The 15,456-nt window shown below is 30.3% G+C and overlaps 1 protein-coding gene across 1 annotated transcript; it reads right to left on the bottom strand.

The window, feature by feature from the left end:
- Positions 1 to 3,724: 3,724 nt before the first annotated feature.
- On the bottom strand, positions 3,725 to 4,581 carry LOC141699667 (uncharacterized). The gene is made up of 3 exons (XM_074503519.1): positions 4,500 to 4,581; positions 4,178 to 4,380; positions 3,725 to 4,126 (listed from the first exon to the last, which is right to left on the bottom strand). The coding sequence occupies exons 1-3, from the start codon at positions 4,579 to 4,581 to the stop codon at positions 3,725 to 3,727; spliced, it is 687 nt and encodes a 228-aa protein (XP_074359620.1).
- Positions 4,582 to 15,456: the final 10,875 nt, after the last annotated feature.

A 15,456-nucleotide genomic window follows, 5' to 3' on the forward strand; every position in this document is an offset into this window, starting at 1 on the left:
CCATCTCCAAGATGACTAACATTACCTATACCATTACCAACATCAACATCGGATATTATAGTGTTTTGGAATGGCTGAAGGTTGTGTTCTTCACTGTTGGGTAAAGTAGGATAAGAGTAACCCGTCGAATTTGGGATAGGAAGAGCAGTAAAAGAGTAATTCAATGAATTTGAAGAGTACTCAGGATTCATCTTTCCAATGGTAAGCAATGATATAAAATACAGAGTGAAATATGCTTAGAGTTGTGGGTTGAAGCCCTTTTTATAATTAAATTTGATGTGCTCTCTCAAGAAAACAAAGATGCCATACAACTCTAAAAATGTTTTATTTTTCTTTCTTAGGAATCTGAATTTGAATTATAAATTCTTATCATATTTACTAAAAAGGCCGAACAATCGCTAATATTTGACTCGTGAAATATTTATACCAATATACGATAATAGATGAATTTCTAAATTTCAAATCGAAACATTAAACAAAAATACAACATTCATTTACTTAAAATCGAATAGATATCAATGAGATAGATATTAGCACGACTAAATATTTAAATTTTTCTTTTTGCGAAATCGAGAACATATCTAAACATTATGGTCTCTAAAGTAATTTTTTTTCTTAAACTATTTCCTTCATTATTTTGCGTACCATATCAGTAATTTTAGTGCTTTCTTAGAAAAATATTATGAGATTTAGTTGATACCTTACTTTAACACCTTAAACTTTCGGATGAGCAGATTACTTGACAATATATCAGATCCCGGTCGAACTCGGGTTCAAATTCTTGCTTTTAAGAGGGAGGGTGTTATAATAATATTATAAGATTCAGTAGAGATAATATCTTAAAATTTTAGATGGCCAGGTTACTAAACATGTATAACATTCTAATGTTTATTTGTGATTTTGTTTAGAAATCCTTCAAAATCTCATGTATTTTGGAGATATTTCAAAAGATTAAAGTTGTACTATAAAATTCATCAAAATCCACTTATTTTTTTAAATAAAATAAAATCCATGGAGTTTTGAATGACATCTGGAATTTTTAAAATCCAAATTGGATACCTTAATATTTTAATTTTTTTTTAATCTGGATTAAAAACACTCAGATTTTAATGAATTTTTTACAATCCAAATTGAATACCTCCTGATTTTGAATGATTTTTCAAAATATAAATTGAATACCCATAAATTTTGAAAATATTTAAAAATCTTGATTGAATACACCCCTCTAAATTGTTCATGCACAACTTTTTTGTATAAATACATTTTAATAAATACCACTAAAGAGGAGACTCTATGCTGTTTGTGTAAAATTAAAATTAACAATAATGAATTTATATTTATATTATTATTCATTCTCCAAAATCAACAAATTACTTAAAATTCACATTATTATTCATTGTCCAAAATTTAAATTGAATATACAATGTATTATTTCATTGATAGCTTTATGTTATAAGTTATTTTATAATAAATTTTATCAAACTAATTTGAGATTTCACATTCTCTAAGATTTTACTGCCTCTGACTCATTCATTGCCACATTTCCTACTTTGTCTCTCCTAAAAAAATTGTTGACTTTCAAGTAATTTGATAATTTAATTGTTTATTATGTTAATATTTTTGAAAAGTAGAACAATTTTTTGATAACTATTAATTTGGTTAATATGATTGAATAGAAGATGAAAACGATAAATAAATGGGACAGAGGGACAAATATTGTCAAGCCATTTTGGATTATGGGTAATTGAGGTGGGTTGGATAACTCGATTAGGAATATGATTTCGAATGGATCGGCTACAAGCCCAATATTTCTGCTGATATGGATAAAAAATAGATCATAAAGACACATTAAATGTCACATTAATTACACTTGGGATTTTTGTCTGAAGTCCAAATTGGACATGTCTGGTCTAAACTCGTAGCAGACTCAAGACGGCCCTTGTAGCCAAGACCCACCAGCAGAAGTCGTCGAGGTCCACGAACATATACTGTTCATGAACTACGCCCAATACAACTGGAAGAGCAAATATATGTGTCCTAAACAGACTCAAAGTGGTACACAAGGTTCTGGAGTTCCTTCCCTTATAGGACTCTTAATCACCATTTAAGTTAGATACTTGTCCACCAAGTCTCGCAACACAAGTCTAACCCTAGACTCACCTCCATATAAATGGCTCTACACCTTAACCTAGAATTACGTTTTTGGCTTGATTTTCTACTACACAATGATACGTAGACATCTTGTAAGGACCGATAGTCCCGAACACGAGAGCAACCATTAAAACTCGAAACTCACAAACTCTAGCATTAATTATTAACACACTGTAGTTTTCATTCCACAACATCTACAATTGCTTTGAATTTAGGGCTTTCGAGATAAATGAATTGGGCTTACAAAAAAAATGACATCATTTGTACGTACATATTATATCTTTATTTTTAGGTAAGCATATTTATAGATTTTTTAAGGGCTCTTTTTTTAATTTTGACTTTTTATAAATTTATAATACATTATTAATATTGAACTCACTTAATATTTTTAAATACAATTAACCTTTATTCAAATTATCATTCAAAAATAATAATGTCTAAATTTTATATTCGTATATAAGAAGATGAGTCTTCACCTTCTTCGACGAAAGTACTAGTATTTTTGCTTAATTTACTTTTATTTCCTTTACAACATAAAAAAATCAAAAGAATTAACAGTCTATTCTTTTTTTATTATTTAAGAAATCTATACAAAATTATAATAGCCGGAATGTGATATAATTTTTTTACCCTCATTTTGGTTTGGTTTGATTATCATATTGATCACGAGAGTCAGATATTTATAATCAAGTTATCAATGTCGTTAAACTGAAATATTAAAAGAATGCACTACCCAAGTTCTCATTTTCGAATCTTTCCAACAACAAATATATATTATTATTTACATATTATCTAAATTCTCCCGCCAACAACCAATATTTATAATTTTTATTTATAGTTATAAAAATACAAATAAACTCTCAAATTCTATTTTTACAATATTTATAAATGTACAAATTAACATATACTACTTTATAATATTTAATTATTTGATTAAAATTATCATAATAAGGTTATAATTCTAAGTTAATTAATTTTAATATGTTATTACATATATTATATTTAATTAAAAACTGTAAATAATGTAAATTAAAAATATATATAAATGTTAATGAAGACTGGTATATCATACAGTTTGTAAAGTTAATAACAAATCACACTGGTTGTAAAGCTAATAATAAATAATATTATACCCCACATTTATATGTACTTTGGGGATAAATTAATTGGGCTTAGGCTTAATTTGTAAGCGCGATTTCATATACTGACCATTTTCCTATGACCCATTCATTAGAGCATCGTCAATACTAAAAGCACATGCCACGTTCGTTGTTATGTAAAATATGCATCACTATTAGGCATAATCTTAGAAAATTAGAAATAAGCATTTGTTAATTCTTAGGCTATCATTTAAATTAATCTACGTCATCTCCAGTTTTATAATCTTCTAATAGTGATGGTGCTTATGTTCCTCACTTTGACGATGATCTTTATGATTAAATTTAGTTATTATGTTTTTAATAAATTATGTACTCAGTTTTTAAATTTAATTATGTTAACTGCTTTTGAATTCAATAAAATAAATTTATTTAAATTGTCAAGTCATACATATCAAGAGATAATAATTTGACAATTAATGATTGGCTTCCATTGCCCAGTTGTGCTCCACCAAATCATTTTGAAGCATTGTATGAATATAAGCTGATTCCAAGTTCTCAATACGATCCCAAAATGCTTGTTGATTTCTTCCATTTCTTTCTACTAGTGCAAAAGGAATTCGAACTCCATTACTATCTACTGGCCCATCATAAACCTGTGATGCTAATGGATTTCTTAGATCTTCTTCTACTGGCTCTACAAATTCTTCTTCCACAAATTCATCCTCGCCTATCATGTTATGCAAGATGATGCAAGTCATCGTGATGCTTTTAAGTGTGGAACGCTTATGCATCCGAGCACCATGACGAAGAATAGCCCATCGAGATTGTAATATATCAAAACACCTCTCTACATCTTTGCGATAGGCCTCATGTTTCTTAGCGAACAATTTTTATGATTGAGTGGCAGGATTTGATATGGTTTTTACAAATGTTGAATACCTAGGATAAATTCCATCAGCAAGGTAATAAGCATTGTTGTATCTTTTTCCATTGACGTGAAATATCAATGTTGGGCTATTTCCTGCGATGACTTTATCAAACACAGGAGACTGGCCTAGAACGTTAATATCATTTTGAGCTCCAGGAACACCGAAAAAAGTGTTCCAAACCCGAGTGTCGTAAGAAGCGACTGCCTCCAAAATAGTAGTAGGGCATCCTTTACGACCACTATAAACCCCTCCCCACCCGTTTGGACAATTTTTCAACTCCTAGGACGATTAGAAACCCTTTCTCTAGGATGATTAGAACATTTTCCAAGACGTGAGCCCCGTCCTTGTGGTTCATCTGGAGTATCGAAGAACTTCATCATCATTGCCGCTTCAGTCACCATGGTATTCATAATTTCAGACACTTCTTGACTGTGTTGTTGTCTTATACATAAAAATCTTTTTGATGAATTCATTATTGCAAAGATTTGAGTGATTTTGAGATATATCAAGATCATTATATTATTTAAAGACAATTTTCAATCTATAAATTTAGATCAAGACAAGTGTCATAATGTGATTCAACGAAAATCTTATCAAAAATTTAAATTTATCCACAATCTTATCAAAAATCTAAAATTATCTAGCAATCTATTATTGAATATTATTTTTGGGGACATTAAGTAATAGAGATGGAATTAAATTTATAATATATAATATTATTTATTTGATGGATAGTAATTGATAAATTGATGGAGTATATGGGTGTATAAAAACTATGGAAAAAAGTGGATTTAGCATGAATAGTAATTAACTCCATGGATTCAATTGATGAATTGATGCCCTTAATGAGTGCATATGCTCTTAGCATGGATAGAACCCCAATTATAAAGGACAAGATCAGGATAAACTTGTTGAGCTAAGTTGTGAGCATGTACGAGGCACAAAAGAGAACGTGATGGGAAATTGAGATGTCATTGATTTTATATCAACAACTATTACAATACAATTTCACGGAGGATCAATTTTAGAAGATAGAAACTGAATAATCAATTTGCAAACTAATTCAATAATAGTTACAATTCTAATTCTAAACTAATTTTGATAACGACCTTCCACATCTAGACATTCGTTCATGATAAAATAACTGAAATGAGACCAGATTAAAAAAAGGTCGGTATAGCCAGGATAAAATTTTAAGCTTTATGATAAAATTCTTTTTCTATATAATTTTTTAGATAAATTTTAAAATATATATCATATTATTAGAACTTAGAAGTTGAATACAAGATATTTATTAGTTGTTAATTTGATACCCTAAATAATAATCGATTTTTCGTTAGTTGTCAATTTAATACACTAAATAACAATCATAATAATTTAAGGTTAATAAATGAGATATTTAAATTTAATATACAAAAAATTATTTGTTATAGTATTGAATTATTTCTCATAGTTTAAAATATTAGTTTTTTGACAAAAAAATATTAATTCATGATTTCTAAAACACTCAGCACAGTTAAGACACATACTATAAACTAGTATTTTATCTACAAAATTTAATTAATTTGTTTACGGGCCTAACTAAACTTAACTTGTATTTTAAATCACGTTTGAATTGTTCTGAACTAATCCATTTCTACTGGCTCAATAGACTTTTTTCACGTCCGCTTAGAGCACCCACATTTTGTTGCATATGGACACTTTTAGGTTTTATTGTACAACTTTTATTTAAATTGTTTATATATCCGCCTTCAACATAATAAATATTTATCATGCTATCTTGCCGAACTAGTAGGTACTATATATTAAAATAATTAAAATATTAAAATGAAAAAAAGTATTATTAAAATACAATGAAATTAAAAAATGCACTTAAAATTTGACTTGGAATGACTTTTCTTAAAAATTTTATGATTTATAATTCTATTTTTAAATAATTTAGAACAAATTATAAATGATTTATTTCAGCATAACTTTTTCAATGATGAATGTATAATAACAAGTACAAATAAAGAAACAAAATAAGTTCCGAAAAAAAAAAGGAAACAAAATAAGTTGATAGTGTTGGTACTTTTCTTTTAAATAAATTGGGGGATGTTCCTCAATCTTTTCTTTTCAATCTGCTTCGGCCATAAAAGTGGAAGATAGACAATTTTGTGTGGCCCAGCAGGAGAGCTGTCCACGGCTCAGAATGCTCTAAAAATTAAAAAGTATCATATAATAATGTTTTTTTCGTCCATAAAAGTGAAAGGTAGATCAAGTTTGCGTGGCCCAACTCGATAGCTGTCCACGGCCCGAGATGCTCTGAAAACTAAAAAGTATCATAGAATAATGCTTAATTTTTCTTTTTAATGACAGTATGGTAAACCAAATCACACGTATCTAATTAAACCGGTCTACAGCGATGTCTGGGAGGGTAATATGTACACAACAGTGTCACTACCTTGATAGTAGGGAGCCTGTTTATGTGAATATCCCCGATTTAGTGCATAATACATAAAATAGTGTGTATGATAGTTTCGAGATGATACATTAGCCCCCAATTTTATTCACGCGGGACTTACCTTTAATTGAATGCATTTGATCATATATAATGATATATAAAAATATATAAAACTTAACTAACATAGATTTGATCATAGAATTTGTAAAGTAAACGAGATAGTATCTTAACTCATGATTTTATTCACATGAGACTTACATGAAATCTTTTTTATTTAGAACAACAGTTGTGCATAACAATTTCCAGCAAGTTATACGTTGAATCTGATGACTTCAAATTTCTTTTCACTACCAATGACAGTTCTTGGGTCTCGCTTATTATCTCTTAAAAAAGAACTTCACTCTAATGCTTTATTTCTAATTCGTAGGATTTTGGTTCCAGGAAATTGCACAAGCAATTGTCTGTCTCGGTCACGGTCTCCAATAAAAAATGAATCAAGAAAGGTGGTTACTTTCAGTCTCCAATTTCTAGTTATCTGGCTCTAAATCGAAAAATTGTCATACGGTTATCTTGATGTCATTATCAATTCCCGTAGGGTCCTTGATGTTAAACAAGAAAATATGATCTTGCAAGATGGATGTTATGGATGTTGTACAAATTGGGGATATTCACATAAACAAGCTCCCTACTATCAAGGTAGTGACAGTGTTGTGTACATATTACCCTCCCAGACATCGCTGTAGACCCGTATAATTAGATATGTGTGATTTGGTTTACCATACTGTCATTAAAAAGAAAAATTAGATATTATGATATGATACTTTTTAGTTTTTAGAGCATCTAGGGTCGTGGACAGCTATCCAGTTGGGCCACGCAAAATTGATATACCTTTCACTTTTATGGCTGAAATAAACATTATTATATGATACCTTTTAATTTTTAGAGCATTGCCGTGGATAGCTCTCCTGCTGGGCCACACAAAATTATCTATCTTCCACTTTTATGGCCGAAGCATATTGAAAAGAAAAGATTCAGGAACATCCCCCGATTCATTTAAAAGAAAAAGTACCAGTACTATCAACTTATTTTAAACAATAATTAAATCATGATTAGATAAAACCATTCGTGATTAATATTTTTCGTGTAATATAATCCCTTTAACCATACATATTATCGATTAAACTCGAGGCATGTATTTAGTCATTCTCTTCAACATTTAATCCGGGTTTACTTGATCCATGAGTAGACTATCAAGACAAATCATTATTTGAGCATGGCCATGCTTTTATAGTCTCACTCAATCAAGAGGCCAATAATATCTCTCCTAATTATAGGAGGGTTAAATCCTTTATCTATCATTCATATTTCTCATACGACTCATGATATACCCGATGTCCACTTTTATCATCACCCGATCAAAAGTAACTTTTAATGTAGTCAAAGTATTTTAATCCTCGTATAGAAATATAATGATTTAAAGTCAAAGGATCGTTACACCATTATCACTGTGAGTCTTTCTTATGACTTTATTAAACATGAAGAATCTCACTGTGGGTCTGTCCAGTACCATGTACTCTCACATGTACCTATGTATTGACTTTAGTATCCCCATACTTATAACCAATGAGATGTGGTTATCTTGTCAAACAACATACTAGTCTATCTATGTATTATTATTGTCCTATATAATAATACTCGACTAGGGACCTTTAAGAATATGCACTACAAGAAATTCGCAATCATACAACGGTTGACAAACAACGGTTTAAAAAAAACTGTCAACCTAAAAACTCATACAACGGTGAATTGATTTTGCAGAAAAAATAGTTGTGTGAGCTCCAGAACAAACAACGGATATTCATCTTTTTTAAGCTGTTGTACAAGTTGTATCCTCTCATCGAGTCAGACAACAGTTTTTTTAAATATAGTGTTGTTTTAGATCTTTAACACAACGATTACAAACCGTTGTTACTATGTTAATGTATAGGGATATAAGACAACGGTTTTGACATTACATTGTGTAATTGAGACAACGGTTTTTTAGAAAGGTTGTCCTCTAAACCATCAAATAACAGAATGAAACCGTTGTCTGAGGAATTTTAATGGGTAGCACGTATTCAGGTGGCAGCACGTGATATGTGGTAAATCATTCACAAGGATTGCTGAGGTGTTAGATCGAATAATAGCCGAATTCTTATACAACGGTTTTATGTTAAAACAAAAGTGTTGTCTTAGTTGGTCTCATACAAGCTTTTAGATATTACGTTGTGTAATTCACACAACAGTTTTTAGAAGGGTTGTCTTAGAAACCTTCATACAATGGAATAAAATAGTTGTCTGAAATAGTTATTTTATAATTTCAATGGGCACCACCTAATGAGGTGGCACCCCGTGATAGGTTGTAAACATTTTACTCCGATTGCTGAAGTGTCTGATTGATAGCCCTTGATTGAAATGGGATTAAATATTAGCCATTAGATTGAAAAAAGCTGATATGCTTACACAACGGTTTTATAATAAAAAAAGCGTTGTCTTATTTTATCTTTACACAATGGTGTTTCAAGGAAACCATTGTAAAAGTATTACTCTACAAAATGAGATTTCCGGTTTACAAGATTAATTTCTAAAATGATTTTTTCGACGATCCAACCATACGGATGTTAAGATATATCAATTTTAGTCATATGAAAAAATTATTAAAAATTTGAAATTCATCTTGCACGTCAAGATTAGAAAAATTCAGTAAAAGTACCTCTCCGAACAACGAGACTCATTCCCGATTTACTAGATTAATTTTTAAAATGATTTTTTTGACGATCAGACCGTACAGATGTTAAGATATATCAATTTTAGTGATATGAAAAAATTATTAACAAATTTAAAATTCATCTTGCATGTCAGGATTAGAAAAATTCGGTAAAAGTACCCCTCCTACAATGAGACTTGTTCCCGATTTACAAGATTAATTTTTAAAATGAATTTTCGACGATCCAACCGTATGGATGTTAAGATATATCAATTTTAGTCATATGAGAAAATTATTAAAAAATTTGAAATTCATCTTTCATGTCTAGGATTAGAAAAATCCAGTAAAAGTACCATTCCCGACAACGAGACTCGTTCCCGATTTAAAAGATTAATTTTTAAAATGATTTTTTTGACAATCCAACCGTACGGATGTTAAGATATATCAATTTTATTCATAAAAAAAATTATAAAAAATTTTGAAATTCATCTTGCATGTCAGGATTAGAAAAATCCAGCAAAAGTACCCCTCCCGACAACGAGACTCTTTCTCGATTTACAAGATTAATGTTTAAAAAGATTTTTTTGACGATCCAACCATACGGATGTTAAGATATATCAATTTTAGTCATTTAAAAAAATTATTAAAAATTTGAAATTCATCTTGCACGTCTGGTGTAGAAAAATCCGGTAAAAGTATCCCTCCCGACAACGAGACTCATTCCCCATTTACAAGATTAATTTTTAAAATGATGTTTTCGAGGATCCAACCTTACGGATGTTAGTCTATATGAATTTTAGTCATATGAAAAAATTACTAACAAATTTGAAATCCATCTTGCATGTCAGGATTAGAAGTATCTAGTAAAAGTACCCCTCCCTACAACGAGACTCGTTCCCGATTTACAAGATTAATTTTTAAAATGATTTTTTTGAAGATCCAACCATACGGATGTTAAGATATATCAATTTTATTCATATGAAAAAATTATTAAAAAATTAAAATTCATCTTGCATGTCAGGATTAGAAAAATCCGGTAGAAGTACCTCTCCCGACAACAAGACTCGTTCCCGATTTATAAGATTAATTTTTAAAATGATTTTTTCAACGATCCCACTATACAGATTTTAAGATATATCAATTTTAGTCATATGAAAAAATTATTAATAAAATTGAAATTCATCTTGCATGTGAGGATTAGAAAAATCCGGTAAAAGTACCCCTCCGGACAACGAGACTCGTTCCCGATTTACAAGATTAATTTTTACAATAATTTTTTCGACGATCCAACTGTACGGATGTTAAGATATATCAATTTTAGTCATATGAAAAAATTATTAACAAATTTGAAATCCATCTTGCATGTCAGGATTAGAAAAATCCGGTAAAAGTACCCCTCCCCACAACGAGACTCGTTCCCGATTTACAAGATTAATTTTTAAAATAATTTTATCGATGATCCAACCATACGGATGTTAAGATATATCAATTTTAGTCATATGAAAAAATTATTAAAAAAATTGAAATTCATCTTGCATGTCAGGATTAGAAAAATCCGGTAAAAGTACCCCTCCCGACAACAAGACTCGTACCCGATTTGCAAGATTAATTTTTAAAATGATTTTTTCGATGATCCAACCGTAAGGATGTTAATCTATGTCAATTTTAGTTATATGTAAAAATTATTAACAAATTTGAAATCCATCTTGCATTAGTAAAAGTAACACTACTAACAACGAGACTTTTTCCCAATTTACAAGATTAATTTTAAAATGTTTTTTCAACGATTTAACCGTACGGATGCTAAGATATATCAATTTTAGTCATATGAAAAAATTATTGGTTTTTTTTAATTAATCTTGCATTTCATGAATAGAAAAATCTAGTAAAGGTACGACTTCCAATAACAACATTCTTCTCGGATTTACAAGGTAATTTTATAATATTAATAAAAATTCATGTATAAAAATAATTGTAATTTTTAAATAAGAAAATTTTAAATAATTCTTTTACACTAATATATAATACGATAAATATAATAATATAATAACATTTATATATTAAAGAATTTATCAACCAATTTTCACATTTTCACCCTATTTTCCATTTCCCTCTCATTAAATTTTTCTTTCACCCTTTTTCCAAATTTCATTTCCCCCATCTCCCCCTGCTTTTTTCCCAATCAGACTATTTCCTTTAATTAATTTTTTATTTGCTCCCCCAATTTCCCTTTCTTATCTGATCTCTGAGTCCCTTCCTCTCCCTCGTTGTTTCTCCGCCGCTCTTCATCTCCAAGTTCTTACTTGGATTTGTTCAAAATTAGGTTACCTCTCCTGTTTTTTACCTGTTATCTTTACAACTACAAAAGGCATTTGGGTCGATTTGCTCAAACATATTCGTTTAATATTTGGTCCTGAACTTCTCTTCTCGGGAGCTCAAGAATAGATACAAAGCAGATACATGTTAGTTTTTGTATCTATAGATACAATTACAATCATCTATGTACATACTTTACTTTCAGTTCACATTTATTTACTCTTATGTGATTGTTGGTAATGTCTAATTTGGTTTTTTAAGATAATTTTGATGTTTTTTATGTAGCTCACCAATGGTTTGATAAAATGTGTCAAAGTAAATATCACTAGTTTCCTTTTATTTGATGCTCTTTCAAGACTAAAATGTGTCTTTCAATTCAGTTGGCTAAGGAAGGGGCTATTATTTCGGCTAGCGACATATCTCAAAGATGCTGTGTGTGAAAATATTCACCAAACTTGAGTGAGTCATCTACTGGTTTTCTGCTCGTATATATAAATTTAATTTTTAGTTGTGTATTGTTATAATAATGGTATTAATCAAAAGAATTATTTATTGGTCTTTGGTCACATTATCTGCTATAAAATAATTGTGTTACATGCTCTCAGATGGCCGGTCAAGACAATAAATTTCAATCAAACAGGAGAATATATTGCTTTGGCGAGTGAAGACTTGTTCATTGACATAATATGTATTGGTTCCTTGTTCACCTCGAAATTATCTAAAAGTTTTAGCAATTTTTCTTTTAGAGCTTAGTTATACTTCTGGCATATTACATGTGTCAAAGACATCTATAAAGTATTCTTTCTGCAATAGTCAATTGTTAGTACTGGACGATCAGTTCACCAGATTCCATGTTGAGCTGCAATGAACAGCGTGAAGGAGTGGAAGGATGTTAAATTAGGGTTCAAGGTGCTCGTTATGTTCTCCATTAATAGACGTCCCAAGGTATTTATATATTCACAATTTATAATTTGTATTTTTTTAATTTGCTCTGTTAAGCTCAAATGAAATAAAAATATGGTATCATGATTGATGTTTTTTTAGCTTTAATACTAATGTCTTTTGTGTTTGTTAGGCAATTGTAGTTTTTTTAGCTGCATAGAGTTTAATTTGTTACAGATGTTAGCTGTGGAGGACTTGAGGTGCTGGTGATTCCTGAATAGAGCTAATTATTCATCTTTATACATTGGTTTATACAAAATCTGGTACCCTGTTTATGGAAACTTATATTATGCATATAGACTTAATATTTATTCTTTTTGGTTAGTTAAATGCAACCATTAATAGGGGTTGTCAAATGGAAGTAAGCTTAAATATGTTTTCCTGAAATTACTAAATATGTTTTCTTGCTTGTACGTCAGTGCAATGGGGGAAGCATTGTAGGGCAAAACTCTTTCTTATTTAAACTTCTTGAATGCAACTTACTTCCGGCAAGAGAAGAACACTCAAAACATCACTTTTTTCTTCCATCAGTGTGAAAAATATAATGTGTTACAGATTTAATATTGCTCTCTCTGTGGAATACTAATGTTTAATCCCATTGTACAGAGATAGCTTATAGTACGAGGGTGTCTTTACTCCATATAATGTCATTCACAAAAAATTGCTAATAAATTTTACCTTTTAGCAAGCTGAAGTTAAGAGAGAGATATGTGTTATGATTGAGTTATCTGCTTTATTTTGCAAATTAATGCATCTTGTCTTTGTGTGCTGCAGCTGGTGGAGATTGCGCAGGTCGTGATGAACATGTAAGATTATACAATCAGCTCAAGGGGTGGACACCTGCATGCTCTTTAAATTTTTAATTTATAAGTGTTTTTTTGTTGTGTTGCATTTTTTTATCTACCATGTTCGGTTATAACATTTTTCGTATTCTCATGTATTTATTGGTTCCGTGTAAATAGCAATATATAAGGATAACAATCTTATGTGCTTGCTGCTATTAACTTTTTCAAGGTTATAAAATAAGCACATTAATGTGTGTGCATGGAATTCTTGTTGAAGAGGATCCTAAGTATTGCGACGTGCTGATCTGCTGCACTGGCTGATGGCTAGGTAGATATTGCAGTACGAGTTACAGGCAAGGTATTTACTTTTGTAGCTGATCTTTCTATTAGACTATAAGATTGACATTGTATTAAATCTGTATACACCCTTCAACCCTATGACATAAGAAATCATGAAACATGCTTTGAATGTTAGGTGTGTAATTTTTGATGCAAGAAAACGTACATGTATGATACTTGGAACAAGAACTTGGTGGGAAAAAATAAGAACTAGGACTAGGCTTGCCAATAGGAGTGAAAAAGATGTTTATTGGGCAAACATGACTAAATATGTATGCAAATTAGTTATTGTGTACCTTGCTGAGGATGTTTATAAATAGATTTTAAGTTATACTTGTAATTCTTGTAGAGATCCTTTGTATTGTAAATTTAATTTCAATTGTGAAATAACAATTGAATTATTATGATATAATTTTATTTTAAAATTTATTTATTCTAAATAATGAGATTAATTTTGTAAACAGTTGTGTGAAAGTCACTTAAAAATGATGAAAATTGTTGTCTGTCTCACTGTACATTTTTTAAAAAAAAACTGTTATCTTTTGATATTCTTTGCAACAGTTTAAATCTTTACACGATTGTCTTTTAAAAAAAGCATTCATAAAAGAAGTTTAAAAATATTTGTTTATGACAATATCAAATAAGTTAACAATAATGGTTTTTCTAACCATTGTTGTTAAGTTAGTTAGACAAGAGTTGAATAAAGAAACAGTTTTTTTAACAAAGTTCCAACAATGATTAATATAGAATACTTGTTGTGCATTCTTGATTGTAACCAGTACTAAAAAAGGTTGTGTAATCTCTCTTATTATAAGGGTTTAAACAACTGTCGTGTGATATTTTATCACACGAGTGTTGGATAGACTACGGAAAATATACAGGTTACACAACGGTGAAAAACTGTTGTATGATCGCTTATTTCTTGTAGTAATGATATATTATATAATCTCAAGTTCAAGTCATGTACTTAAACTATTCAATGTGTATCATGATTCTAAGGACATTTATTATGCTAACAAAATATCGCAGTAATTAAGGTCATAATAAATACATTTATTGAATTATCAATTGACATAAATATTGAAAAGAATAATGTATTGCCTCTAGGGCACCTACACTAACAATCTCCCACTTGCACTAGAGCCAATCACCCATATATCTAATACCCATGGAACTAGTATGACCATCGTACTTCTGCTGCGACAAGCCTTTGGTCAGTGGGTCTGCAATGTTATCATTTGTGTGCACTTTACATATGTGTATATCACCTATTTCATTAATCTCTCGAATAAGGTGAAATCTCCTGAGTATATGTTTAGCCCGGGAGTGTGATCCAGGTTCTTTAGCCTGTGCAATGGCTCCATTATTATCGCAGTATAGATCAATGGGATCTGCGACCGATGGAACCACTCCCAAATTAGAAATGAACTTTCGAATCCAAACGGCCTCCTTAGCTGCTTCACAAGCTGCAATGTACTCAGCCTCCATTACAGAATCAGCTACTGCTTCTTGCTTTGAACTCTTCCAGCTTACAGCACCTCCGTTTAGACAAAACACAAAACCAGACTGTGATACAGTATCATCTCTGTCTATTTGGAAACTTGCATCGGCGTAACCTTTTACAACGAGTTTCTCTTCTCCTCCATACACCAAGAATGAATCTTTAGTTCTTTTCAAGTACTTAAGAATATTCTTGACTGTCGTC

This window comes from Apium graveolens, unplaced genomic scaffold (genome assembly GCF_009905375.1).
Source record: "Apium graveolens cultivar Ventura unplaced genomic scaffold, ASM990537v1 ctg1005, whole genome shotgun sequence".
Classification (NCBI taxonomy): Eukaryota; Viridiplantae; Streptophyta; class Magnoliopsida; order Apiales; family Apiaceae; genus Apium; species Apium graveolens.

Coding starts and splice junctions, on each gene's coding strand:
- LOC141699667 (XM_074503519.1), bottom strand. CDS start 4,581: ATGGTGACTGAAGCGGCAATGATGATGAAGTTCTTCGATACTCCAGAT. Junction 4,381..4,499: donor GGGCTCACGTCTTGGAAAAT/GTTCTAATCATC, acceptor TTTTGGAGGCAG/TCGCTTCTTACGACACTCGG. Junction 4,127..4,177: donor ATCCTAGGTATTCAACATTT/GTAAAAACCATA, acceptor TTGTTCGCTAAG/AAACATGAGGCCTATCGCAA.